The sequence below is a fragment of the Xylocopa sonorina genome, chromosome 5 (genome assembly GCF_050948175.1).
Source record: "Xylocopa sonorina isolate GNS202 chromosome 5, iyXylSono1_principal, whole genome shotgun sequence".
NCBI classification, from domain to species: Eukaryota; Metazoa; Arthropoda; class Insecta; order Hymenoptera; family Apidae; genus Xylocopa; species Xylocopa sonorina.
The window spans coordinates 4768748-4795253 of NC_135197.1; the positions used below are offsets into that span (position 1 = coordinate 4768748).

General features: G+C 49.5%; 1 protein-coding gene across 1 annotated transcript in view; it reads right to left on the reverse strand.

Moving 5' to 3' along the window:
* The window catches only part of Tei (irregular chiasm C-roughest protein teiresias), a 272197-nt gene that overhangs the window by 175095 nt on the left and 70596 nt on the right, over window positions 1-26506 (reverse strand). The window contains exon 3 of the mRNA XM_076894980.1: window positions 24744-24788. Within this exon, the coding sequence (XP_076751095.1) occupies window positions 24744-24788 (45 nt within the window). The remainder of the gene's footprint in view (window positions 1-24743; window positions 24789-26506) is intronic.

Here is a 26506-nt window from a genome sequence, read left to right on the forward strand (position 1 = left end):
CCCGGAAGTATGCGACATTCAATTATCGCATTACTCAAATAACTAACTAAATCCATTAATGCCGGCGTTAATTAATTTATACTTCCGCCGCGGTTTAAGCTTTTAATAATTTATCAGATGCCGATTCACGACGATAATGCGAGTTTGGTAACGTATGCGCGCCAGCCGCCACCCTCTGTCAGCCGCCCTTCGGCACTCCGCTGGACCACACCACCCCGCCCCGTTCCCTATCGCCAACCCCTCTGTTCCGTCGGTCCTTCATAATTTTCATCGGGATTTTCGCCGTGCAAACATTTAAGTAACCTAATTGATGGAACTGATGCCGGTGGCATGGAAGCCAGGAGGGCGTTACAAGCCGGGTTAATGCGCGCTTTAAATCGCCCGTCGAGAAAACGTTTGAAAAACGGCCGCTGTTAAATTCGAGAACGATATAAATACCTGGGAAATAATGCTTCTCGCAGTGAGTGGATCGCTGCAATTGCAGCACCTCTTCTAATTTGGAGAAATGCGAACGTATCCCCGGGGGTGCTGAATTAACCGTAACCGTTTCGCGAAGGAAAAGAACGGGCAACACCGACGACGGGGATTGTTATATCGTCCGACGCGAGATCATTTAATCGTAATTCCCAGCGAATAAATTATTCCCGTTCTACGCGTGGACGCGTAAAAGCGCAAACGTTCCACGACATTTTATGACCGGATAATTACTTTAACGCCACCGTTCGAATGTTTGAATGCTCGACGCAGGAGCACCGTTGACAATAACGTATTTATTGCGCGATATTTACAGTTCTCCGTTGCGCTCTTACACACCGTTCGTGTTTCAAAATGAATTCGCGCTCGAAAATCGACTACGACACAAATACTCCAAGAAGTGTATCGAATTATCGTCAAACGTGCGACTCGTCGAATTCCATCATTGGCACCCTGGCACGCGTATAAATGCATTTCATTGTAAAGAAAACAACTCTCGACTTCACCTCGAATCTCCGCCACCCCGTTGTATTTCAATTCTTCCATCTCTCTCTCTCTCTCCCCCCACGAATCTCCAAGCCACGATCGTCGCGGTAATTACCGCTGCTCGGCAGCTGTCGGTGATTAACGCAAAACGCGAGGGGGTCGTGCTGAGCGCGACTTATCGGCGCGCGAAACCGTTCGCCAGAGGTGGCGAGAACTCGGGATCGTTGGAAATTTCGTGGTCTCCTTTTGCGAAGGGATGGGCGCGCCTTTTCTAGCAGGACGTGTGCCAACGTGTCCGAACGTCGATGCAATTAGGAAACAACTGCGTTGGCGGGCAGCCACCCGGGCCCTGTCGGATAATTGGTTTCCTCTTACCTCGTTGTCTCGACTGCCGCTCAAGCGACGTCCGCGGACTGCTAATTGGCACCGCGTGGATCCCCAGCCGCCTATCTTTCCCTATTTCCACCCGATACTTCTTTCCTCCTTTTGTGCCACCGCGCCACCACGCGCGGTTGATTAACAAGAGGCGCCGGACGAGCCGAGAGTGGCGCGCGGGGGTGCGCTACACCCGGTTGTCTGATCGATTAACTTACTAACGACCGACGATTGAAACGGTCTTCTTCGTAAAATCGCTCGTCTACATTCGCGACTACGCTCGAAACGATTCTCCGCCAGCTAGAATACCATCCGGCTCGATAAAATTGACTCTATAATTCCTTTATTACTTCTTCTCCGTTGCTCGCCAGTGGAAGGGCACGAAAATCGATTCAATTAAAAGCGCCGTCCCAGTTTTCATCGTCCTTCGCGACTATCTGGTTTTTGGAAACGAACCGAGGACAGTGAAACATTACGACGACGCGGTATTGTTCGCGGATATTGCGCTGGGAGTGATCTTCGACCCGCAGACACTGTCTTGCACCCCCTTGTCTTCCATTTGAATGGACGACAATGGGCTGTCTACGAACAGTCTGCAGAACTCCGTCGACCGTCTGCGAACAATCCTCGGTTATCCATTGACTCGTTTGCGGACACATGTCTGCAAACAATGGACGGAAGCGCGCGGCCGCTTTTGCACCGCGAGCGAGCCTCGCCTCTGTCGTCGAGTGGAAAAACAACACCCCCTGAACCGACGGGATTGCCACTCTTACCCAATTACGCATAAATATAATGGCGTCGATCGAGTTCGTTAATACCGAACAGCAGTCGAGCGGGCGCAATTAGTTTCGAAAATTGCTCTCCTCGATAATACGCCACCCTTCGATGGGCACTAACCGTCCCTCGGTATATTAACCCATATTTTCGACGGTCACAATCGGTCGCGTTTCAATTGCGACTCGGTGGGCACGCGATTTTTCTTCGTCGAAACGTGGGGCGAATCTATAGAGCGGTGTCGATGGAACGGACGCCGATAAACGGTCCATTAGCCCAATCGAATATGACCATTTGCGGACGCGTTATATAAAACATAATACGTTTCCGCGTGCAGCGGCGTTAAGCGCCGCGTTTGATGAAAATTTTCACGCCCAAGCGTCGACGTAACGGGGGCGTTGCGTGCGAGCTTGTAAATGCAGTCGACGAGTGTCGTTCCGTACGTTCAAGCTAAACGTTCGTTCATCGACGTTAAAGAAGATGATGTAAAAAAAAAAAAGAAGGAAAAGAATGAGGACGTGTAAATGGGAATGGTGGATTTTATCTCGTTCGTTAATTCCTCGTTATTAATGCCCTCATCGCGGAGCCTTGACCTCGCGATATTACTAAAAGGACAGAATTTTTCGCCGTGAATGACAAGCATTCGAGTCAGCCTGAGATAAACGCCTTTGGCCTGGATTCCAGAGCGATAGAAGTATGAAATAAGAGCCTTTGGACGTACTTCGTAAGATCGTACGAATGTAGGATAGACGGCTACCCAAGAACCAGGGGGAGCATTTTTAAGAATGCCTGGATCGAATAAAAGAAGAGAGGAAGGAATGTGGGAGTGTTAAAATATGAACGATGAGGCGTCCAGAAGCGTTCCATAGAAATCACTGTACACGTCGTCACCAATTTCTCGTCGAATCAGGAAAATCGAAAGCATCGACGGAGAATTCTACCAGCTTATCGTTCTCATTGTCGTCGAGATATGGGTATGGTTGGTAAAATTATAAATCTTGACTCGGTCCACTGTTCAGCATCGCGTTCCACGTAGTCGCCGGTATTTATTGGCCCCCGCTGCGAGGTATGGGTGGAGAGAGAGAGAGAGAGGGTTGAATTTTACGAAACACGGCCGGTTCCGGTCGAATGCACGACGTCGGGGCGGCGAGGAATCTATAGAGATCCGCGGCGAGAGGAAACGTAGGATGTAGCTGGGAGCTTGGCTGGCGGTCTCTCGCTGCAAGACGGCCGCGATAAAGGAATTTATGTCCACGCGAGATTTACGTCCCCTTATGCTTTTACAAGATACGCGCGAGGGGATACGCTCGCGCTACCGGGCACCCGTCTCGCGATACCACGCTACTTCCTCTACATGTGCACCAGGGAAGGGTACGATACGAGTGGCGCGCGTGTACGCGACTTCCGTACGTGTACACGCTGGTGGTCAACGATGAGTCGAGGGGGTTGGCTGTGGGAAATACGAGGGCAGAGAGAGGGGCGGTGGGTGTCGAGGAGAAAGATGTGGAAGATCGGGGACACGGGGATGCCTGGATGGGCGGAAGAATGGAATGCGGTGGAGGAGAAAAAGGCGCGCTGCTGGCGGATCGGGGGACGACCGCGCGAGGGACACGCGGATAATAAAAGTAAAGTAACGCGGTAAGAAACGGGAGACTGAGGTAAGAGGGATGAGGGAGTAGCCGCGGAGAACGGGAATATTTCGAAAGTACTACCTCCAGTCGGTGCAATAACGTCCAAGGGGCCGACGGTTACAATTTTTTCGCATAAATTTCAAAGGAATCCGAGCGAGGGGGAAAACGGAAGACAAACGGATCCAGCCTGTTCAGCTCTGGCTCGAGAATATAGGAAACAAAACAAAAAAAATAAGAGTAATTCGCGTCTGATACGACGGCGCTATCGCGGCAAGATATTGTGCGGCCGCGTTCGTACGAGAGCCTGTTTTATGCTTTGAACGGGGACAATCTCGAGGAGGTTCGGCTTCGCCTCGCCGAGGCATCGACCGCGATTCACCTGCTGCGCACCTTGTCTGAGGCCCTTGTTCACCGGCTCGTGTGCCAACCCTTTTGAGATGCCGGCGAGAACGCGGGAATCCTTAACCGAGTTTACTTCCATCCGAGACCACTTCCACGCGACCCTACCCGAGGCCCCTTTTCTCTTCCCGCCGCTTCACACACGCGCAAACAGGCATGCACGCGTTGTTCTCACTCGATTTTCCTTGAGCACCGTTGGCCCAGCGATGGTCCTCCACGTCTCTATCCGACCCTCCGCGCGAAATCGAATTGAATTTGTAGAGAGGCGCGCGCATAAGCGGTGTTTATTTTCGGGGGGCGAGATCAAAGGGGCCAGATCGAATTCTACTTTTCGCCGTAATTTCGGACAATGGGGTTCGCGGCAGCGCCGGAAAAGCTGCAATGGAATGCTCCTTGTAAAGATACGCGATATCACGAGAAACATCGAAACCGAGTACGGCGAACACACGTGTACGCCGAGAACTCGTTCGGGGGTGGTTTCGATAAGTCGTACAGAATCAGAAATTGTACATTTTCGATAATTACGAAGCACCAGTGACATGTGTGTTACATATATTAATTTCTGCGAATGATTAAAACAATTTCCGTATTTAAAACGGTTACGTTGCAAACGAACGAACGACAAAGTGCGGTAATTATTTTACGAAGCATTGAAATGTTGCTCGTTCGGCGTCCTGGCCGATAAGTATTCAGGCGAACGACTCGAGCGAGTCGTTCGAGGAACCGTGATCGGCGAGAAGAAATGAAATATTTCTCCTGGGAGCCGCGTTTCTGCTGGAGACCGATATAGCGCCGTGGATAGAAACGAGGTGGGAGGCCGTTGGACTGCCTCAAAGCACAGGAAGTCTTTGGTAAGCAACAGCGCCGCGAAAAGGAAAAGGGAAAAGGAAAGCGGTCGATTGCGTGGCGCGCGATAAAAAAGAGCGACCGGTCGGTTGAATGCGGCCAAAGTTACCGGAACGCCACGAAAACGCCAAGAGGGACGAACTGGAGAACGCGAGGGCAGCGGCGGCGGAGATAGAGACGGAGAAGGAAAACAGAGACCGAGGAGAAGAACTGAAGAAGAAATTCCGCCGTAATGGAACAACGCGATGCTCGCAGGCGGTGTCTAATGGTGCGTTCACACGCATATAATGTACTCTGCAGAGCAACACGCAACGTGGCGCCAGGATCCCACGTGTATAATGTTCAGTTCGTCATCGTCGTACGAGTTTCCAACTTACGGAACGAGCGCAACGCAAGATGTTTATGGTGACTCCATGTTTCGTTGCACGTCGCACAGGGCTCGTATGAATACGCCATAACGCGCAAACGGAACGCGCAGCCAGACAGAAAGAAAGCTGTCGCTGGTGAGCTTCATTAAGCAGACGCTTGGGGGGTTGGTGTTATAGGTAGATACCGGGACCAGGGATGGGAGTGGATAGGAAAGAAACAAGGCGATACCATTGCTGGTGAACGACGATAGGAAGTGGGGGATAGAAGAGGCTGTAAGAAAGAGGAACGAAGAGGGCGAGAAAAAGGGGGCTGTAAATGGGGGATGAAGAGAGAGAGAGAGAGAGAGAGGGAAAGTAAATGGCGAAGGGGCAGAAGGGGCTGGCATAAACTGTCCCCTTTGTGAGCGAAATTGCGTTTTAATTCCCGCATTCAGGGTTCCCCTGTACCAGCCGGCAGCACTCGTATACACGCCATACACGACTTTCATGCATTTTACATGGTCACCACCTGCCGACACGCTGCGCCCCGCGCTTATGTGCAAAGGGCCGTCGTAGAACCTATGATGGCCACGACTCTAGAGAGAGGGAGAGGGAGAGAGAGCCGCTCATCAACGGTCAGAAACTTCTTTTGGACTTTTACTGCGTCGATTTGCTAGTCATAGCCAATTGCCCGGGCAATAAGCATTACGGGGGAGGGTACGATTCCACGGGCGTCAAAGGTGCACGGTAAAACGACCACCGTCCAGGTGCAATTAACGTCGGGCCGTTGTGAATAAGCGCGCGGCGGATGAGCAAACAACGAGAAAGAGAGACAGTGAGAGCCGCGAAACGTTATGATTTCTGGAAAATGGTAGAGCTCTGAATTAGTAGCGCGAGATTATTCCGTTCGAATTGCTAATTTTTCCTATGAAAATAATTACTCGAACCGAAGAGAGCGCCGTGATTACTTGCGAGCGAAATAAAAGGGGAGAACAAACGCGAAAAAATCCTTTCGCGTGGTGATTATGATCCGAGGCGAGTAGAGAAGCAAAAATTTAGTAACTCGTATAGGTTAAATCGGTCCCTCGGCGGATCCTCGTTTATTAATAATAGCGCAAATCTTTCGAGAGCACTCGGCCAGAGGGGTCAACCGGTCAGGAACCGTTCGCGGCGGCGAGAGGGTGAGAAAGTGCGAAAGAGAGAGCTAAACAGAAGGACAGAACTGAACAAACCGTAGATAAGGGTTGCCGGTGATTGCCCCATAAAATATGTATGCCACGAGCGTCGACCTTTTCCTTTTCTTCCTCCACACCGTTGCCCTGTACACCCCAGTCCCACCCCCTCGAGTTTTCTTGCTTTTTATACGCAGCACGGACGTCTTCGATCCCTCGAGCAACAAGCCGTACCGGTGTCGAGACATCCCGGATTCATACGTGTGTACGCACATCTGAAACCTCGCGTGTATATAGCGGGTGTCTCGTGTTATTCCAATTAATTCTCTATTGCACGAGAGAAAGAATAGACTTTCTTAAATACGAATTGTTCAGTGGATTTTTTTTAGTGAAAAATTGTTAATAAATTTTGTGCATTTTCTGTGGATAATATCATGTCGAAGGCATCTATCTAAAATACTGTAACGGGAGTGAAAGCAAAGGCAGGAAAAAGAATGATAATAGAATTAGTAAGGAGACAAGGTCCGTCTATGGTCAGACATCTCGAGAAACCTGATATAACGTTCATTTATAACCTCTTGTGTCATCGTCCGCTAGAAAAATTGCTTCGAAGAGCAGTTCATTCTCGTTTGAACGGCAAAAATTGTCTAGTTCCGCAAAAAATGTCCAAATAAAAATCCTACTTATCCTTTTTAGCAGGAACGTGAAATCTTCCATGTAATATGCAAGACTTTTCCGTGTCATGAATTTTAACAAGACGGTATTCCATGAATCTTAATATATTCGTGGTGAATTTTTCGGGGCAGAATTAGCTGAACACCTTGTATTCTCCACCGTAGACTATCTCTAGATCCTGTCTCGCAGCGTGACTGTTTGTTTCTGCCCGTCGAACTTTGATCCTTTCGACCAAGCTTCAAGGGTTGCCCCACCCTTTCTGCCATTCCTCTCCTTCTTTGTCATCGTATATCGGTCCCACGACGCTCTTTGCCAGAAGGGCTCTAAAGGGAGAAGACCTGCACCGATGCCAATATTCCCCTCGTCGATAAAAACAGAAACTCAATGGGACCGTGGGCAATCTCTCTCCTCCCTTCGAGGATGCAAATTCGTACATGCGTCTCCGCGCGATTCTGTCTTCCGTGACGACAGATGGGTGTCGTCGAGCGGCGAAAAATATTTTCACGCCGCGAGATCTCGTTTCGTCCCCTTTCTCTCTTTTTCGGGCAACAATAAAGCCAATTCCTCGAAGCATGACGAGTCGGAATTGCGATTCGGTATCCTGCGAGGAACGAGGGTTCATCGATTTTTCTACGAGATAATAGCGCAAACCCGAAAAAGCTTTCGCCGCGATAACTCTGATTTTCAGAAATTACAATTTGAATAATTTTATACGCGAATATGAAATGCGCATACAAAATGTTTCATACAGAAACGCTCGTTCCTCGCCTTCCAATGAATTTTATATTCAAAGCATCAGATACATCCTGCTGCGAAGAACAAATAAACATTCGCGAATAATACAATTCGTGTCCCGTTTCTTTTTTTTTCTACTTTTATAAGCAACTTTCTCTCTCTCTCTCTCTCTCTCTCTCTCTCTCTCTTTTCTCCCTCTCTCATTTTCTCTCTGGCGTAATGCAGGCTGAATACGCGCGCTGCATTAATGTATGCATGGTACACGAATCGAATGCATAGAAGCACATGTAGCTGAGTATATATAGTTAAAATGTATTGTGGTATCACGTAACAGTGTGTTCCACAAACCAGCTGAAGCTCCTGCGTCTAGGCGAGCTTCGGAAAGTTTACTGGCCATTATGAAGTCCCGACACGTGTAACGCGCATAATGCGAACATGCGCCGCGAATCCCGAAAAACACCGACGAAACGGGGAAACGATGCTTTCATAAAACATTAGCGGCCGTTGTTTAGAGCATCGAACGTACGACGCGCGGAATTAAATAATGATCGAGGGGCGCAACGGTTGGGAACAACGAGGAGGGAATAGGATGCAGAAAAATTCTACTTCCGTCTGAGGAATATTTCTATCCGATCCGAGAAGGGGTGGCGGCGGTTCCTTCGATGGCGCGCCGAATTCATCGAGAACATTTTCTGGAACGGTACGCGAACATCTAAAATTTAAATGCACGCGAATTTGTCGATTTCGCGGGAAATCCCAACGAAATATCGAACGAAGAGAAGTAGGCGAACGAAAAGGGAGAGAGAGAAAAAATGCGAATACCTGCGCACATCGCCTGAACATAATAAATACACGTTTGCATACGAACCGTACGATATTCCTGCTCGCGACGCATAAAACGGCCATTTTGTACGAAACGAGAATAACGAGCGAACCGTACGAAACGGGATGAGCCGGGAGATAGACGCGTGAGGCTGAAACGCATCGTTACGAATTACCAACGCGATCCTCAAATGGCTGGTGTTGCTCGTACAACAGGAAAATGTCAGACGCGATATATTTCTAGGCGGGGACGTGTCCCGCGACTAACTCGAGTAGTCGTTTAATCCGATCTGAGGGAAAAAGACGAGTCGAACGTTCGTCGATGGGACTGCGATACGGGCAAAAACGTTCGGGGTGCTTCGAAAACGTCGAAATAGAGACAGAGGAAATGGACGGGGATAGACAAGCGCGCGTGAAGGACCCCGTGCCGCGAAAATATTATTCGGAATGATAGATAAAAGAAGAAACGTGTTGCGCTGCCCTGGTAATCAGTAAAAATAGCATCGCACCGCGAAGGAACGTCAAATGTAATCCAGACGAACTGCACCGAATCGCATTACTCCTCTGATGGTATTGGACGCGTCGAACTCGCAATAACGCAAATATCATGACGAATAACTCCTAGGAAATATGCAGGTAGGAGGAGATAAAACGGCAAAAAAAGACACAGACGGACGAAACATTTTCTGGAAATGCCAGGGGAAAAAACCGTGGACACGGGAGAAATTCACATAAATCCTCATTCTCCCTCATTTTCGGCTTTCAGGTTGAACCAAACTCAGCATTTCTAGCTTCCAACACCTACCTACCACCTTAATATATGAACAGTGGATGAACAAATGACGACGACCTAATTCTAGCTGTTCCTCGCGTTCGTTCTCCAATTTATATAACATTTGGAGACAAACTCCACGAACTAACACCAGTGATTAATTGAAATTCCAACCACGTATCCAATCGAAGTAACAGGTATCTGTTCCTTTTTTCCATCACGCGACACGCGCCTCTATCCACTCCGCCCCACGATTAGAATACGAGAACTGTCACGCAACGGTTAACGTGAACCAGGAAACGGCCACCCCCTTTACGGCGTCCTCGAGCGTTCTACGTCTAATCCATGGATTCCACAGTACGGATGCGCTCCCCTTCACTCGCATAGCTCACATGGAGCGACACGTGCGCGGAGGAAACGTCCGTTGGAGCGTCCCGTGGCGTGCGCTCGGTGGAATCGACCATACGCGACACAAAGAGGAATCCTGAACGGCGTCCGAACAACGATCGTTCCACGGCTTCCTGCGAGGCCGCTCGCGCCGCGCTCCAACGTCTCGCGAACTTTATAACACGAGGGGAAGTCGTCGTGGATGGACGATGGGTTACGCGACCGACGTTCGACATTCCTGCGCGTGTTTCTTTCACGTTCGCCCTGGCGACGGACGCTCGAGGGCCGCGCGACGACTCCATTACGCCACGAAATACGGCGCCGCGGCGTCAAAGGAATCCTCGCGGTCAGACGCGTTCGTGGGAGCGAAAAATCGATGACCAATGAGTTACGCGCGGTGGCTACTAAAAACGCTCGCACACGCCCCTCCTCGTATTTTCCAATCGGCCGCTTTTTAATAGAGTTTTATGTTTCGTTTCTAGAGCGCGCTAAACTTGTTGTGCCGCTAAATATTATCGGATGATAGGCAATTTAGTGTATCCAGATCAGATTGATCGTTGCGGGGATATCAGGCGAACGTTGAACGTTAATCCTTCTGACGTCCCGTTCAAAAAATATCGTTCTTTTGGTTTTATACGCGCGCCATAAAGTTCGCCGCGGTGCTTATATATCGGATCGATACATTCGCGCCAATAATTAATAGTCCGATACGAGTATTATCTACCGCCAACGACATCGAACTTTAACGGCACCACCCTCGGAACGACTTACGACCATCCACCCTGTGCGACAACACTTCTGGTTCCTTGTACGTGGCCACTTACACGAGCATATCGACCGTACGAGTTATCTTGCGACGTAATTATAACTTGTAGTTTCTAGTACTTTAGTTCGCGGTGGTTAGTGCAAGGAGAAACACGAGGAGAACAACCACCAAGTCTGAGAGATCGTCGTTTGGCTGGCGAGCGTCGGGCGGAGATACCGCGCGAGGAAAGGGACAAACAGACAAGGGCGATGATAGACGGGAGGAGAATGTGGACGAAGAACGAGGAAACACGATGGAAAAAGGGACAGAGAAAGAGAGAGAGAGAGAGAGAGAGGGGACAACAAGCTTGAGTTAGAAATAGAGCAGAAGAGAGCAGAGATTCGACTGTGCTTGGGAAGCACAGCAACTTCCCCTTAACCAACGTCGACTTGGTGGCTCCGAACTCTCCTCGAGACGAGGCAGTCTGCTACTGCTGTCAGTGGGTGAACTACCGCCTTTGGTTTCGATGCGACTGTAAGAGATGCGACTGTAAGACACAGGCGAGGCTACCCTAAGAGTCGATGTTCAGCAGAGACGGCACATCTCGCGATAACCACACCGTGAAATTATTCTACCGGTGCAGTATAGCCTTTTGTGCGAGCGACGCATAATGCACTACGTAACTGCCAGTTACAAACGACGATGATGCAGTCTTCGAGGTAGAGCGAATCTGAGTCGTCGAAATGAAATATTCTATTTTGAACAGTCCGTGTGAACCGCTAATTACAGACGGTCTTATGAGAACCTAGGTATATAAGTCTGACCAAGCGTCGACCCATTCTACGTGCTCGACAAGAAGTTGCATCCTGCAGTCTGATACAATCGCGTTCTACTCGCGTCATAGAACGCTTGCTTTGTCTGGAGACGACTCTAGTTGTTCACATTCAACTTGCTCCAGTGGACCGGATAGAATTCGCGTGTCTGACAATCCACGGACTAATTTCACTAGTCGGAGAAAACTTCGACGCGCTGTACTTCTATCCGCCGATCCATTCAATATTCCATTAACTGCAAGGAAATTTATGAAAATATACTCGGGGAAATTGGAATTTCCCTGTTAAACGGAAACAAACGGACGGTGAAAAGCCTTCGCGGTGTCGGAAAATTAGTTGACCAGAGCGAAATTTGTTTAGCGCTAGACTAGAAGCAAACCGCGCGGCTATCACGTTCAATCTAGTTTCCGGTGGCAGCGGGCAACGAGCGGCACGGTGTCGTATCACAAGGCAAAATAGCCAAGTGTTCGCAATTTTCGTAACACAATACCGTATCCGGCGTGTGCAGGCGCGAGAGCTTAAGTTCGCGCGCGTTCGCGATTGGCAAATTTTCAACGGGAGAATGGCGACGTGTTTCCTATTAATCCAACGCCATCGTTTATAATGTGACGTTGCCAAGAACTTTCCCGGACAACCAGATTAATTTAACTTGAGCTTATGAAATTACGCTCGGGGTGAGCTTTGGACGCTCGCTCGCGCGCTCAAACGTTTGGCGAACCGAACGGACAGCACAATTTCCAGATGAAGGCGCGACCACCCAGGCGGGAAGACATACTTTCGGTTAAACGCCGCGGATTCGTTTTCTTTCGCGGTGAACCCACGACGTGGCCGGATGCCCGTCCACATTTATCGCTCGAAAAAGACGCGAGATGGAAAAAAATTGTCTCTGGCCACCTCCGACCTTGGTCACCCCCTTTTGTTCCCGTTTTATTCACCAGGAATCGTTAAGCATCACACAAGAGATAGAAAGTAAAACGATCTCCACATAATATATTATTCTCAGTAATCATAGTAATGTTTCGGGGCAGAATGGAACGCATTGATTACGATTCAATCAATTAGAACCGGAGGGATTAATAAATAATAACCCGGCAGGAGGGAGATTCTAACAGCAGCTCGTGGCGCGGCTTCAATTTTAATATCGCGCCCGATCATTCGTGACGCACATCAACATGCGTTTGAATATCATAATGTAATTATTATGAAATTATACAATGACAGCGTAATAATCTTCGAGAGAATAATCCGAACGCGTTTGTAATCGTCACGTCGCTCGTTTGATGATTGTCCATGGGCCGAGTAATTTGCGACAATCTCGTCAATAAATAATTAGAATTACCGTGCCGTACAATACGGAATATTAATCACGCGTCGTCGTTGTACGGGCTCCCGTTGTAATTTGCGCTTTTCGACGAGACAAAGCACGGTAAACGTCTAACAGAAAGGTAGAGAGCGAAACGAAACGAAGATTAAAAAAAAAAGAGAGAACAGTTAACGGTACAGCGCGTAAGCAACCGTGTTGAATCTTTCTAATTATTAATGCGGTAAGCGATTAATTATAGGGGGGGAGCGGAAAAAGTTATGAACAAACACGCGGCCCGCTTTTTAACGCGACTGTTATGGCCAGCGGTTGTGGTACAATTTCCGCGTAATTACTAAAGTAATCCCGAAACAACTCTCGTTAAAACTATCCCAGCCGAAGTGGAACGATGTCAAGTGGAAGCGGAGGCGAGTGTTTTCGAAAGTCACCCGTGAATGGTAACGAATACCGTTTCAATTATCGTCTTCGTTGTTGTTCTAGCGCCGCTAATTATGCGCCTCAACTTAACGACACAGAACCGAAGAAAATAATTTCTCTAACAGAAAATAATTTCTCTAGAGTGCACAGAATCGACGAGCAGGAACTGGAACGGAATGCCTATAGATTTAACGAAAAATGTAATCGTTTACCTTCCACCTTTCCCATGAAACACGCGACTCGACTTCCGCTCGAGAGATGATTCAACATTAATCCCGTGTACGGTAGTCGGTGGTCCTGAAGCGTCCAACTTCGGCCAGATTCCGCGGCGGTTCGCACTCCGGATCCATCGCAAACGGGCCGCCACGGCGCTCTTTACTGATTTACAGCCGTGCTGGCCGAGTTTCGGTTGAATTTCGAAACTGAAACTCGACAGGCTCACAGCTGACTTCTCGCGCGACCGTAGCGCGCTGGCTCAATTATGAATCGCGCCGCGTTCCACGATCGACTGTACCCTTAATTGGATCCCACGGACAATGACGATTGCGTAACTGTTTGAGGGGGATCTCGAAGCGATTACCAGTCGATTAAATCGAATAAATCGTCGATCGTCGATCAAAATAGTTCTGGCCAGATAGCTCGATGACAACCGGGCCTCTTCATCGACTGTGAAGGAAACGCGAAACGAGAATTGACGTAATAACCAGCTGTGAATTTCATGCTTGTTCAACGCGATTCACAGCTGGTGAAGTTCCAGCGAAAGAAACGAGAGAACGAATTAATATTTAACCATGTTCGTATTCTAATACGTCACAATGAAATATTACATCCAGCTGAAACATCTAAATCATTTCGCATAATTATGGACAGTCTCTATCGCATCGATTGGCCTAGTATGAACGTTCATAATTCTGCTGTCGGTTCGAAATAACGGAATGTTATCTATCCCCTATATATAGTTCGTTAGTCGATACTGTCCTCCTCTTCGAAACCTTAAAGCGCCCTCGAAATGTTCATCGGGAAATCCTCGACCTCCTAACCCACATGTGTCGACTGTTTCCCGCGCGCGGCATGCAAGAACGAGATCGCGTCACAAAAAGATCATCGAACATCGATAGCTCTTTGAATGTTAAAACCGCGGAGCCTTGAAACGAGCCTAACCTTGTAGAATTTTAACAATGTTTGCGAAAGCCCTTCAGAGCAAGGACAGCGAAGTCAGCGAAAACGCTTCTCGAATGAACATGTAACACGTATTCTTTATGTGTCATGTTATAACGCGATATATTGGTTACGTTTCGGTTCTCATCGTTGACAAGTTCGGATAGTGTTAGAAAATTTGCGAAATTCTACAGGTTAAGAAACGTTAAGAGACCACTTGTTTTCCATCGAGAAACGGAACTCGCCGTTTGCCTTTTGCCAAGGCAGCGCGGCGAACAAAAATTTCTTTTCGAATACGCGGAGCTGCGGGCTAACCAAAAAGAACATACTTCTTCGTAAGAAGCGAGGATTACAGAGGCACGCGGGCTCGAGGGTGGCCGAAAGCCTTTGTCTAGAATTGCTTGAAAACCGGCAATGAGAACGCCCCCTATCCCGACCAATTACCTTCTTTTCTTCCTTATTTCACCCCGCGGACGTCCCGCCGCCGATCCCCCCTTTTACCCTCGAGGTGTCGCGGTCCTCATCCCAGAAATTTCGTGCGCGTTCAATTTTAGCCGCGGGACAGGGGATAAATGCCAAAGTCGTCTACCGTTCCACCCCCGTGCCGTTCCCTAGCTCCGCTTACCACCGTTCCACCCCTGCCGTTTCCTTTGCCTTTGCTGCTTACTCGTTGGCTGTCTTCCCTTTGTCAGAGATAGGCTCGCGACACGTTCAAGTATCGCGTAAAATTAAAAGGGGACGGACGCTTCATTTTCGACCTGCGTCTAAGTCGTCGCGTCCACGTAGCCCTCGAATTATTCCTCAGCACTCAAGATTATCTAATTAGAGTTTGGAAATTTTTCTGCGCGAACTTGATGCCTCTCGGCGATCTTATTTCCCGTGGTGACGAGAAAGTATTCGCATTATCAATGCGACGAGGGTGAGTTTCCAGCGAGAACAGAAAAAGAGACTCCTCGCTGAGATTGACGCTGCGGAACGGACACACCGTGAGGAATACGAATTATCAGACGGGTACGTGGGGCGCGGGCCAGCGCAGAGTTGTTACGCATTCCAGTTACGAATCGAGAACTTTTAATTCCGTGTGATGTACAGCCGAGCCGTAGGTACTCTCACTGCGGGGCCGGCTGATCGATAACGAGAGTGAAATTGAAATTGGGCGACGCGGTATCGGCCGCTGGAAATCCATCGGGCTGGAAATTACACGATCAGCTAAATATGATTTTTCGACTTCACCCGGTCGCGTCAACTGCAGAAAATACGTGTCCGCGGTTAATAACAGCCGAGAACGAAAGCGCGTAACAGCTGTTCAGAATGATCTACGGGTACCGGCAATTACACGTAGTTGAACGTAATATTTTCATTCCATTTAGCCGAGCGGAACACGCGCAATTAACAACTATAACATTACCATCTTAATTTCCACTTGCTCCTGAAAAACGAGCAGGACCGACGACACTTCGTGCACCTCGTCTCGAACGAATCGCGTGTTTTCAGGCCAACAACAGTTATAATCGAACTGCGGGAAGTTCGTGGCCGATGGAGAGTCGCGGGGGCCGCGTAAAAGCGTTGGCCCAATTTAGCCCCGCAGCCAATTAGCCCGACGCTCGCGCCGCTCCTGTCCCCCGTATTCAAGACCGCCTTTGCGTTATTCCAGCCATTTGGAATTGCGACACGCAGCGCAGTAATTCCTTCCCCGGGTCGCGCTCTATCTGTACGCGGTCTGTTATTACGTCACACGAACGCAAACACGCGAACGTGCGGAGGGCGATGGCCAGGGTGCTTAAAGTTGGACGTTTCGGTAATTCAACGCCACTCGTACAACGGGCCGCCGTGTAACCGGCGACCGGCCCGGCTGCTACAAGCGACAATTAGAATCTGTTTGCATAATCAAGATAATAACGGAACTTCTGAACGCCGCGCTGGGGATTATTTCCGCCGTGGCGATGTACCAGGTGTTCGAGCACCATCGTGGAAAAATTCAAGGGTCGCGCGCGCGTGCCAGAGCCAGGAATAACACGCGAGATCGTAATCGGGAACGCGTAAGTAAAATCGCACGCATCTGTTACCGCTTAATGAAATTTTGATCGAATTTAAATATCCTCGTATTTCGCTGCGACTCCCATCCGAATTCGTGCTGTCTGAAAATTGCTCGATGGTTTCCCTGGCGGATCGTCGACTCCTGCGCTTTCTAACTTGGTGCCCGCGCGTACTTTTGTTCCACGGTTAAACTGAAAATTATTCCTTTCGGAATGGGAAAGAAAAGTCGGTTGTTCGCAGCGGCACAAAAGGAGAACCGCCTTTTTATAACGGGAAAAGGTAGCAGTGGAATAACAAAGTAACAATGTTGAAAAGAACTGTTATCTTAATAGAATACCGGGGCTATTTTTCTGACGAGTAATAGCTTTTTCCCGATAATCTCTCCCCTGGCAGATTTCTCTTTCGGAAATAAAACGATGTAGATAATGAAGTGAGGATCGTTACGTACATAATAGATTCCTATCTAATTCATTTCCATCCCCGGCTTTTTAAAACTTCCCACCCTTAACTTCGCCCAGCTCTGTACAATAGAAACAGAAAAACCTTCCGCTTTAAGAGCACTGATAATAGTATCATCGCTCACAGAATGCTATCCGTGCGAAGGAGTCTCGATCGGGCAACGAGATACCATACGCGTCTAACCTATCCGAATTATATTATCCCGCCACGTACGAGCTCATCTTTTCGCCAAAAAAAAAAAAAAAACAGAAAAATTCAAATAATAATCCGCATCGTTCGGTTTATTTTCAATTTCGTCGAATCAACCCCGGCAGCCGCGCGCAATCAATCCATGGAAATGTAAAAGTTAATCAGCTCCGCCTACCCTCTCCTCTGCCATTTCAACCCCCCAATAACCGTTGCTGGCGATGCGCCTGGCGGATTCGGGCGGCGCGATTCATCTCCCATAACAGCTTCACAGACGAAGGAACGGGAAGAGGAGAGAGCGTTGGCTGTTGAAAAGCGAATCGGCCGGTCGGAAAGTTGAAAATAATAAATTGTCTCCATTAGCGGGGAGTGCGAGCTCCGACTGTCCGTCGAGGCGAGAGGGCTGGAGCTCGCGCTCCGTAGCCCATTTCGTCCCTCCGGCTACGTGTTCCCCGTGGCTGTCATCGGTGATAATTCTTCTCTGGCTGCCTCTAGAACTGTCCGACCAGAACGCCGCGTTATCTGTATCCGAATGCAGAGTGTGACTGCGCCGGTGAAATAATTCCGTGACACGTGCAGGCGTCGTAGATAGAGCCGTGAAAAAGGGAGAAGAAGAGGCATCGAACGTGGGGAGAGGGGTAGGTTTCGAGGGGTTGGGAAGAGCGAGAGAAATTATCGCGCGACGTGTATCACTGCTGGCAGAACGAACGCGTTCCACGGCGCGAGTTCTCCGCCTAATGGAGGTAACGGTTCGAGGGATCGCGTTACTTTCTATCTCGGGGGTAATACTTCATCGGCTGGGAGACACTCGAAGAGTCTTCTCGGGTTCGCGGATCAAACGGTGTAATGGAGGAGGGCGCGCTCGATTTGTCCCGCGGAAGGAAGCTCGATCGGGTCGATGCGGCCGATGGAAAATTGACGAACGTCGGTGTCGTTTATGCAAACTTTAAACCAGGCGCCGTTCTCGGTTGCCTCGTCGAGGCGGAGCGCTTTACAGCCGAGGACTTCGAGGTATCGGGTTTTACGAGTCGACGAGATCCGGAAGTTTCTTCCGACTTCAATCAAGATAAGTTTATTCCGTTCGACGCTGGGTCAAGTCGTACAATACGTATTCGTGGCTACAAGTCTGTCATGTCGCTCCGTGAACGAGGGAATTCATCTCGACTACGATCGACATGAACGGCCCGCGTCAGCAGGCGATAGTTCAAACTTGTTTCCAGTTTGGTCTTCTTTGGTTGTAAAAGCAAAAATCGATGGGACACGTCGCTGGTGCTCGGCGAAATGTCGCTAACCTTGTTCTAAGTAGTTGGACGATTTTCCACCCCTTCAACGTGAGCATTCGCTGACACTTTTCATCGATTCGCCAGCGAATGCCCTTTGTTAATAAAGTCGAGCAGGGAACGGACGCAACGCGAACCTCGTCTTTCCACTGTAGAAGCGAACGACGATCGAATTCTCATCCAAAGTGCGATCCACTCGGTTTCGTTCGTCTCGAAGCGCGCGTGGCTGGCGAACCGCGGAAAAGAACCCACTTCCGGGCACAAAGAAGTTGTTCGATCGACACGCGAGCTCTTCTCTCCGGCGATGTCTTTGAAAATGGCACACCGCGATTCCTTCGCGAGCGTCGTAGAATGGATCCGAACGCGACGCGGCGTGAAATAAAGTAGGCGTGAAATAGACACCCTTTCGATGAGGTTCTTTTTCGTCCGCGCGAGGGTGCACTTGCGCGTCGAGGAGCTTAATGCTTGACGGGCGCGCGCGCCGCTGGTAGAAACTGCCAACGGTACCGGCGGATGCCATTTTACGTGAATTAATGTAAACACAGAGAAATGCTCGAGCGTGGTAAATTGACGCGAACAAATTAGATCTCTCGTCATGAAATTAACACCCGTCGCCGAGCGGTGGCGGCGTTTCCGATCGTGGCGCGTAATTATTCGCCGGTTTTTCGTTACCATCGTACATTTCATTTCTCCCTTTCCCAATCCTCGTCCACCGCGCGGCTTGCACCCCCTCTGTTGATATTTGAGCTTCCGCGTGTTCCTGGACCACGGTCCACTTTCGTGTGTACCGTGAAATCGTACGCGCGATGCACGTCTGACTGTGCTCGCCGGAAATATCGATGATCCCCCGGCTCCTGTTGGCAATTTTCGTGCACTTGATAAACGATAGACGTTATTACCAGCGAAATGTTCCGGGAATGCTCGCGCGTTATACGTGTGTCGGTAAGATTATCGAATCAAGGGTGGAACAAGAACGAACCCCGATAAACTCGCTCGTGAAACGGTTAATTCCAATCCATCGCGCGAGTTTATAGAGTTTATAAGCTCGTCGCGGACGTAACAGAAATTACTCGCACGAGCGAGAGCGGAGCAGAGCGGGCGAGGGAAAAGGGAGGAACGATGAAACACGGAGCGCGAAGTACCTACGTGTCCGGCGGGCACACTTGGAAAAAACTGGTTGGGGTCGCGGGGGTGGGCCGGATGGGGGAAAGTATATACGAAAAGACTTGCGCACTTAATTTCGTGGCGCTAATAAGATTACACGGAAACAGCGCTTCGTATATAGCCGTGCTTTCGCTTTCCCGTGTAAGTTAATACACGTTAAAAGCAGAAACGCTTTCCCGTAGCTGCAGAAACAAAGATAAGTATATTAAACGGATTTCAAATGCTTTCTGTTGCTGCGGCAACAAAGATAAGTGTATTAAACGGATTTAGTCCCGAGCTCTGGGAGAAGATGACGAGCCACTTTGTTAATTGAGTTTTGCCCTTACGGTACGCCGGCTGTATACTTCTCCTCGGGGATATTAAATAGCGCGAGGCTGCATTAGCCCTTGGCCATCGACGGCGTTACCGGAGCTTCAACGGGAAACGAAGAATATTAATCGCGCGATTCGCTGTTACCTTCCGGTTACCACTCGATCGCAACTTTTGTCGTCGATGAGAAACACGTAACCGTGAACAACCGAAGAATTGAAACGTTTGAACGATGCAAAACGAAGTGACGCATCTGTTTAAGTCGAATCGAGTGAATATGGTCAGACAAGTGGTTCTCACTCGAGAGCTACGAGAGCGTTTGCAATTACTTTTTACGTGTACGTTTCAACTGGACTCGTAAAGAGCAACCAGTGTACAAAACACGTGAAACGTAGAACTCCAGAGTTAGCACGTTCGCCAGCAGCGTTACGTATCTTCATCTCTGACGGGTGAAAAAGATTCCGCCGGTCGCAGAGCTACGACCATCTCGCTCAAAAAGCGAGCACCCACGCGAGCAACAGAGCGCCGTAATTATCCCCCGACTTCCGCGAACTCTGGAAACTTCGGTATTACGAGATTCAAATCGAATCGCAGAAACTCGACAGAATGTCGCTTCTCTGCATCTGTTGCCGACAATGCTCGCCGCTCGAGCGCGAGTCAACGTAAAACGGGGCAGCGTCTCTCGCCAAGGAGCGAGTTCCCAACTTCCCGACCTCCTTACCGTATTTCACCGGATTCTTTCGACGCGCGTCACTCACCCCCGTCCCTAGCTTCCGGCGCAGCCGACTTCCTCCTCCGTCGCCTTGCTCCGTCGATGATATTCCATGATTCGCGCCGCGTCGCATCTCTCGAGCGGACAGGAACACCGCGGACACCGTTGTCAGCTTCTATTCCCGATCGTTGATACAACGACACGAGCTAATGAGTTCGCGTCGCTACTTCTCTACTCTGGCCTTTAGCCCCGTTTTAAGAGACGAGAAATCGTAGTAGCCGCTGGCGTCAACAGTCAACCAACACCCCGAGCGAACAGTTAAATTCGTTTCCATTTCGTTTCGTTTTCGCTCCGTGCCGTTCACTATCATCCCCGCCACCGATTTCAATCGTGGACGGTTTTTCGAGCTGACGTTAAAAGGTGCCACGGCCCGCGAGTGCCGCGAGTCGATCGCGTATACATTATGACGTGCCTTCCGATGCGAATGCAATTTTCTTGCCATTTCCGAGATATCCTGTTCCTCTATGCAATGACAGTCGAACAAATTCACCGCTGACTGCGTGTATATATGGTAAAAATAAACACCCGCGAGACGACTCGCATCCAGCGCTCGTGATCGCGCCGTGCCCCGAAATTAATGAATCACAGCGGGAAACGATTCAATAAATAACCGAACTATTCTAGGCGGGCGAGCGACGCGATACCAAAGACAGCACGCAAGGGAGAAGGTGAGAACGACGGGTGGATGAAGAGGTAGGGGAGGTCTGCGCGGTCTCGCGCGTCGAATTAATTAAACTGAACGCATTGTCCCCGCAGGCCATTCGCCGAGAATATCTATAAAGCAGTTCTCTGCCTCGAAGGGACTCATTACGGAAATTGATACAGATCTCCAGGAGCAGACGCAACCGGTTCATCAAGAGGAGTCTGATTAAACAGTGGATGCCAACCAATAGCGGGTAAAACCGGGGACCGCGGTAAGACTGCAGGGGTGGAAGGTTAGGGAACAAAGTCCATCGAGTAAAAGTAAATCTGTAAACTGTAAAAGAAAAGGAGAGCTCGAAGAGCGAACCGGGACGGTAGTAAGAGGACGTTCGAGGGTGAACCGAAGATTGGACCCGAGTATAACGACCCACCCCCCGTCCACCCTTCTTCGCCAGGCTATTCGCTGTTTTCGGTTAGCCACTCGAAATGGAAGTGGTGATCGCAACACCTGGCCCGTGGAAACGGCGATAGTTAGCAAATCGTGGAAAAGAGGACAGTTGGGAAGAGTGGATAAAACGAGCCGGGGTACCGGCCAACTAATCAGTCTCGACCAATCCGCGTCGTTTCTCCAGAGGGGAGACGGGGCGCGGATGCTTCCTCTCGGCGGACAGGATAATTTAAACTTTCCCGTACGACACGCCAGGTCCGCGAGTCTCGATCAACGCGCTAAACAGAATTAGATACGAGCGTCAAATTCAAACGTTAACCACCCCTACGGATGCATCCGGGGTTTCCGCTCTCCCGATCCTCGCTATTTCATTTTCTCCGCCCCTCCGCTCTTTGTGACCGTGCAGTTTCGAACGACGTTCGGTTCTCTCGTGTCAACAGCTGCGCGAAATTCGTATAACGAGGAAGAACGGTGGAGCCGCGCGCCATAAGCGTCGCGAAGATGAAAGCTGGCCCCGATACGCCGCGGCATCGGAACAGACGGGACCGTCTCGAGCGCGTGAAAAGATAATTTAAACTTTCGCCGCGCGAGCGGGTATCATTCGAGTTTAATTGCTAGCTGGATGTCGCGAGCGGATTAGCTTGGCGCTGTTTCACGCGTCTGTGCATGGACGACGATTCTACCGAGGGTTGGTGGCCGCGCTCCGGGGACCAGTTTCAAACTCGAGCCAGTGTTTACTGCGCTACGAACGAGAGCGCTGGCATCCGGGTCTCATTGTTGATCTTCTTTCTTTGACAAGTACGTATACACAGATCATCTCGAACGAAAAACTGCTAACTAGCTTAGCTCGCTGGCCCACCCTCCGCGGCCGGATAAATAAATACCAACTGGTGCCTGCAAAAATACTTCGAGCAATCCTGCGTTACCATCGTCTGGTTCATAATTAAACGGAAGCCTGTAGCTCCTCGTCCCGTTCAGTTTTACGGTAAATAACAACTTTTGAATGCCCGCCGTCAACGCTTGCTACACCATCGTCGCCGTTTTGGGGTAGAGTTTCATCGTTCACCGTGTTTTCCCCGCTCGATTTCGACGATTGGCCGGTGTAGCTCCTATTTCATCCACCGATCACTACCATTTCGACAGTTTTTCGTAAATATTTTTGCATAGTTCGCACTGCGATATAAGCACCGATTATGTACGCGAAAACGCATCCTGAATTCAGATCGAAGTGTATATAAGCCACGATTCAACGTCGATCATCGCAGCTAATTTACGCTTCCGTTTGTAACGCGAAACTTCCTCTGCCCCAAATTTAGAGGGTATCCGACGAATTACGTACGGGAGATTGTCACGTCAGCACACAGGAGCAAGTTCCCCTGGACTTGCGGTTCTCTGTACACAGAGATTTATTTTCATCGACACCGCTGGAGCCGCCCATCGACGGACCGGATCGAACTTTCGTTGCCTCCCCATTAAACCTCTTCCAGCTGTCTCTGTGTTTCTACGCCTTTCTACCCTCCCTCGGATGGAATCTTCAATTAGTACGATCCTCCTCGATGGCCACGAATTCAAGGGGATGAAAGTCGACGTTCGAATTCACCGTCCGTTCTTCCTCGGCTTTCCGTGAACACGGAAGAGAAAGAATTCGCGAATGACTCGCGCGGTAGCCAGCGGCGAACTTTCACGATGAAAATCACCGCCGTATCGCCGGTCAAAGACTTTACCGCAACTGCGTCTAACGGAATACATTATTTCGTGATCCGTTCCTGGCGAAAATTTGCCCAGGAAAAACGGATCGAAACAGCTGCTTGCTCGATACGCTGGTCGAGTTCGACGCTGGTCGGGGAACATTTCAATTCGCGCGATAACGTGTATTTGATTTCGAATTCTCGAAGCTTAAAAATTAGCGAATTTTTTTTCTTTCTTCGCTAATAAAACTCCATTTTATCGCTTAATATTAGTCGAGGCAGAACAGAGTTCCTTTTTTATTGAAACTCGCCCGTCGACTCTCAACATTCTTTTTATATTGAAACCTACGATAAAATTCAATTCGAGTAAAGCATTTACCGTCGAAAATACACGCGACCTATATTCGCAACAATGCCCCGATAGGAATATAATGCTCGAAATTCGCGATACACACGCGCACAGAGGGCGAATTTTTCGCGCCTCGTTGCTCGTCGCGTATGCGTGGACACACTCGTGCAACGTCGGATCGTTCTCGCGTGAGAAAAGAAAAAAAAAGCAATTGTCTTCGTTTTCATTCGTGCCGAGCGAATACTTTCGTGCGATCCGTCGGTCGGTGTTTCGAATGCGCGCGGAAATACCGCCCGGCTATCGCACGTAGTGCGCGTTGTTTAGCACGTTTCTCGAGAATCAATGGAGGGACAGAAGCACGAGAGAACGGGGGTTGAAACGTCGAATTTAGAGAATCGTAAACCATAGGAAATTTCGTTACACGACGCACAGCTGGCTGGCTGTATCCGAGCGCCGTTAAAAGTATCGGTCCCAGGGAAACGAGTCAACGATTTATGAGGCTGACAGTCGTGCTTTAACATCTTTATTTCACTGGCATCCCTCTGCCGGGAATTTATCGGCGGTCCGTTCATTTTTCCGTGTCTCGGCCAGCTACAAAATGCCCTCGTTAATCGAGAGGCTTACGTCAATTACGCTAATGAGCGCCGTGCAACGAGCGCGAACGGACCATGGATATTATTCGGAAAATTAACGTTTAAACCGGCGCCACGGCTCTTCCAGCGTGCTATGAATCCGTTTAAAGGCACGCCGCGTCCCAATTTTCCGTTTCGAATTCAACTTTGATTACTCGTTTACGGGCAATCGAATTATTGCCCCGTTCACCTAAACCCCCCGCCCAACGTCACCCTACCAGGCTCCGTGAAACGTGCCATGGACCAGACTGCCTACATTTTTCGACTGCCCTCGAATCGTTGCTGTTCGCGACGCGGTACGTTTTTCTAGGGCGAGAAATCAATTCGTGGCCGTTGGCAATTTTTATCGTATTCAAAGAGCGGTGTAAAAGTTATTGTGCTATTTGCGAACGATCGAGCGAAACTCACCGCCAGTCCTTGGTGTATCAGTGGGACCAGACCGTTGCCGCAACCCTGAAACAAAAAGCGTCCCCTCGTTAGTCCGGAACGTAATTGCACACCGTACGCTCGAAACGGCGGAAATAAATCTGTTCTCGCGAGTGGATTACGCGATAAACGGAGGACGCGTGAAGAACTTTCGAACGCAGCAGCGAACACCTCGCGAGTCTCACCCCCTTGTGCCTGCCTCGCTTTCCCCCTACCCCGACGGGGAAATTAATTTCCAGAAATATTCGAAAATTACCGCGAAACTTGCCCGCCCGTGGCAGCCACTCGAGGCGAGCCCCTCTGGATCGATGAATCCTCGCCTGTAAGCTGAAGCGGCCGCGTATTTTAATGAGTCTCGTTTTTTAAATAATTAACAGCGGTTCACGGGCGAGAACCGGATCGCCCTTGCGCCTCGACGTTCCTCGCGGATGAAAATTGCCCCGAGTTAGCCGGTTGTTCGCGACTCGCCGCTGGAAACTGGAACGGCGAGACGAATCGACGGGCTCTTTCGGCACGCTTGCGCGAATTTTCCCAGGAATAAAGGGCGACGAACGACGAGGGGGGGAAAAAGTAATATTTTGCGAATGCAGTTTCAACGGAATAACTGGAGAAGGAATATGAACGGATTTATGGGACAGAAGACGCTAGAGCTTACACTTGGCTAGGTTTATGACACGGTCGCGAATCATCCGCTATTTTTGAGCCGAGGAATTTTCACTTTGGCATCTGACAGCCTGCGGAAGGAAGGGCGGCGTGCGATAGGGGAGAAGAAAGTGAGGCGCGCGAGCTCTCGTCTGGATTGGTACAGTTGCCAGACGTTTCCAAATGTGTTGGCTATAGTCAGATGGAATTTATGGATGATCCGTTCGAACATTTATTAAATAATAGCAGTCATCGAATAAATTAAAGAAAATATGTAATAGAACGATAAAACGACAACGATGGTATCTCTGACAGGACCATCAAGCTACAGAAGGAAATACGAGATTTCCTTCTGTAGAAATATCGCAGACAGATTTGACGATATCTTCAAACGAAGGACACATTCTTCCACGTCATATGCCACTGTATATCACGTCGAATGATAGGTTATTCCATGAACGAATTTTGTAATACAAAAAACAGTTCGATTCCAAACGTGAAACTCAACGTTCGATAATTATTCCCAATGATTGGGCGCATAATTTCGAGTAACAGTATACGAAGAGATAAAAGTATCCGTTCCCTCGGCGTGGCTGGGCAAAAGTTTGATACAGAATTTCTGAGAAACCATAGCTACACGTTGACTTAACGTCTTTTACCGGTATACGATATGTAACGACCAAAATCCGCGTTTGAAACTCGTCCAGAAGAAAATCGTAAAAGAACTCGCGTTCAAGTGGGAGGGCGGAAGAGGCGCTAGCTGCTCCAGCTGACTTTTCTCACTGGAATCCCCGGTGTTTCTCGTTCGTCGAACATAAACGGCAAAGTTAACGTACTTACAGCCCCCTATCGAAGCCAGATCCCCATCACGCGCCCCGTTCTTATATCTCCTTCGCGCCACCCCCGAGCATCCCCCTCGACGACCTTCGCCGCTTCGGCTGTATAAGCGGGCCCGTAACTTTCGCATTCAAACTTTATCTACGGTACTTTCCGAACGCAACGTCAACTCTACACTCCGCGTGCCAGCGGCCCTCGCGACTCGCTGAATTACAAATCGAACGTGGAGCCTCGTGCACGGGCTCGGGATAAAAGCGGCGCGAGTC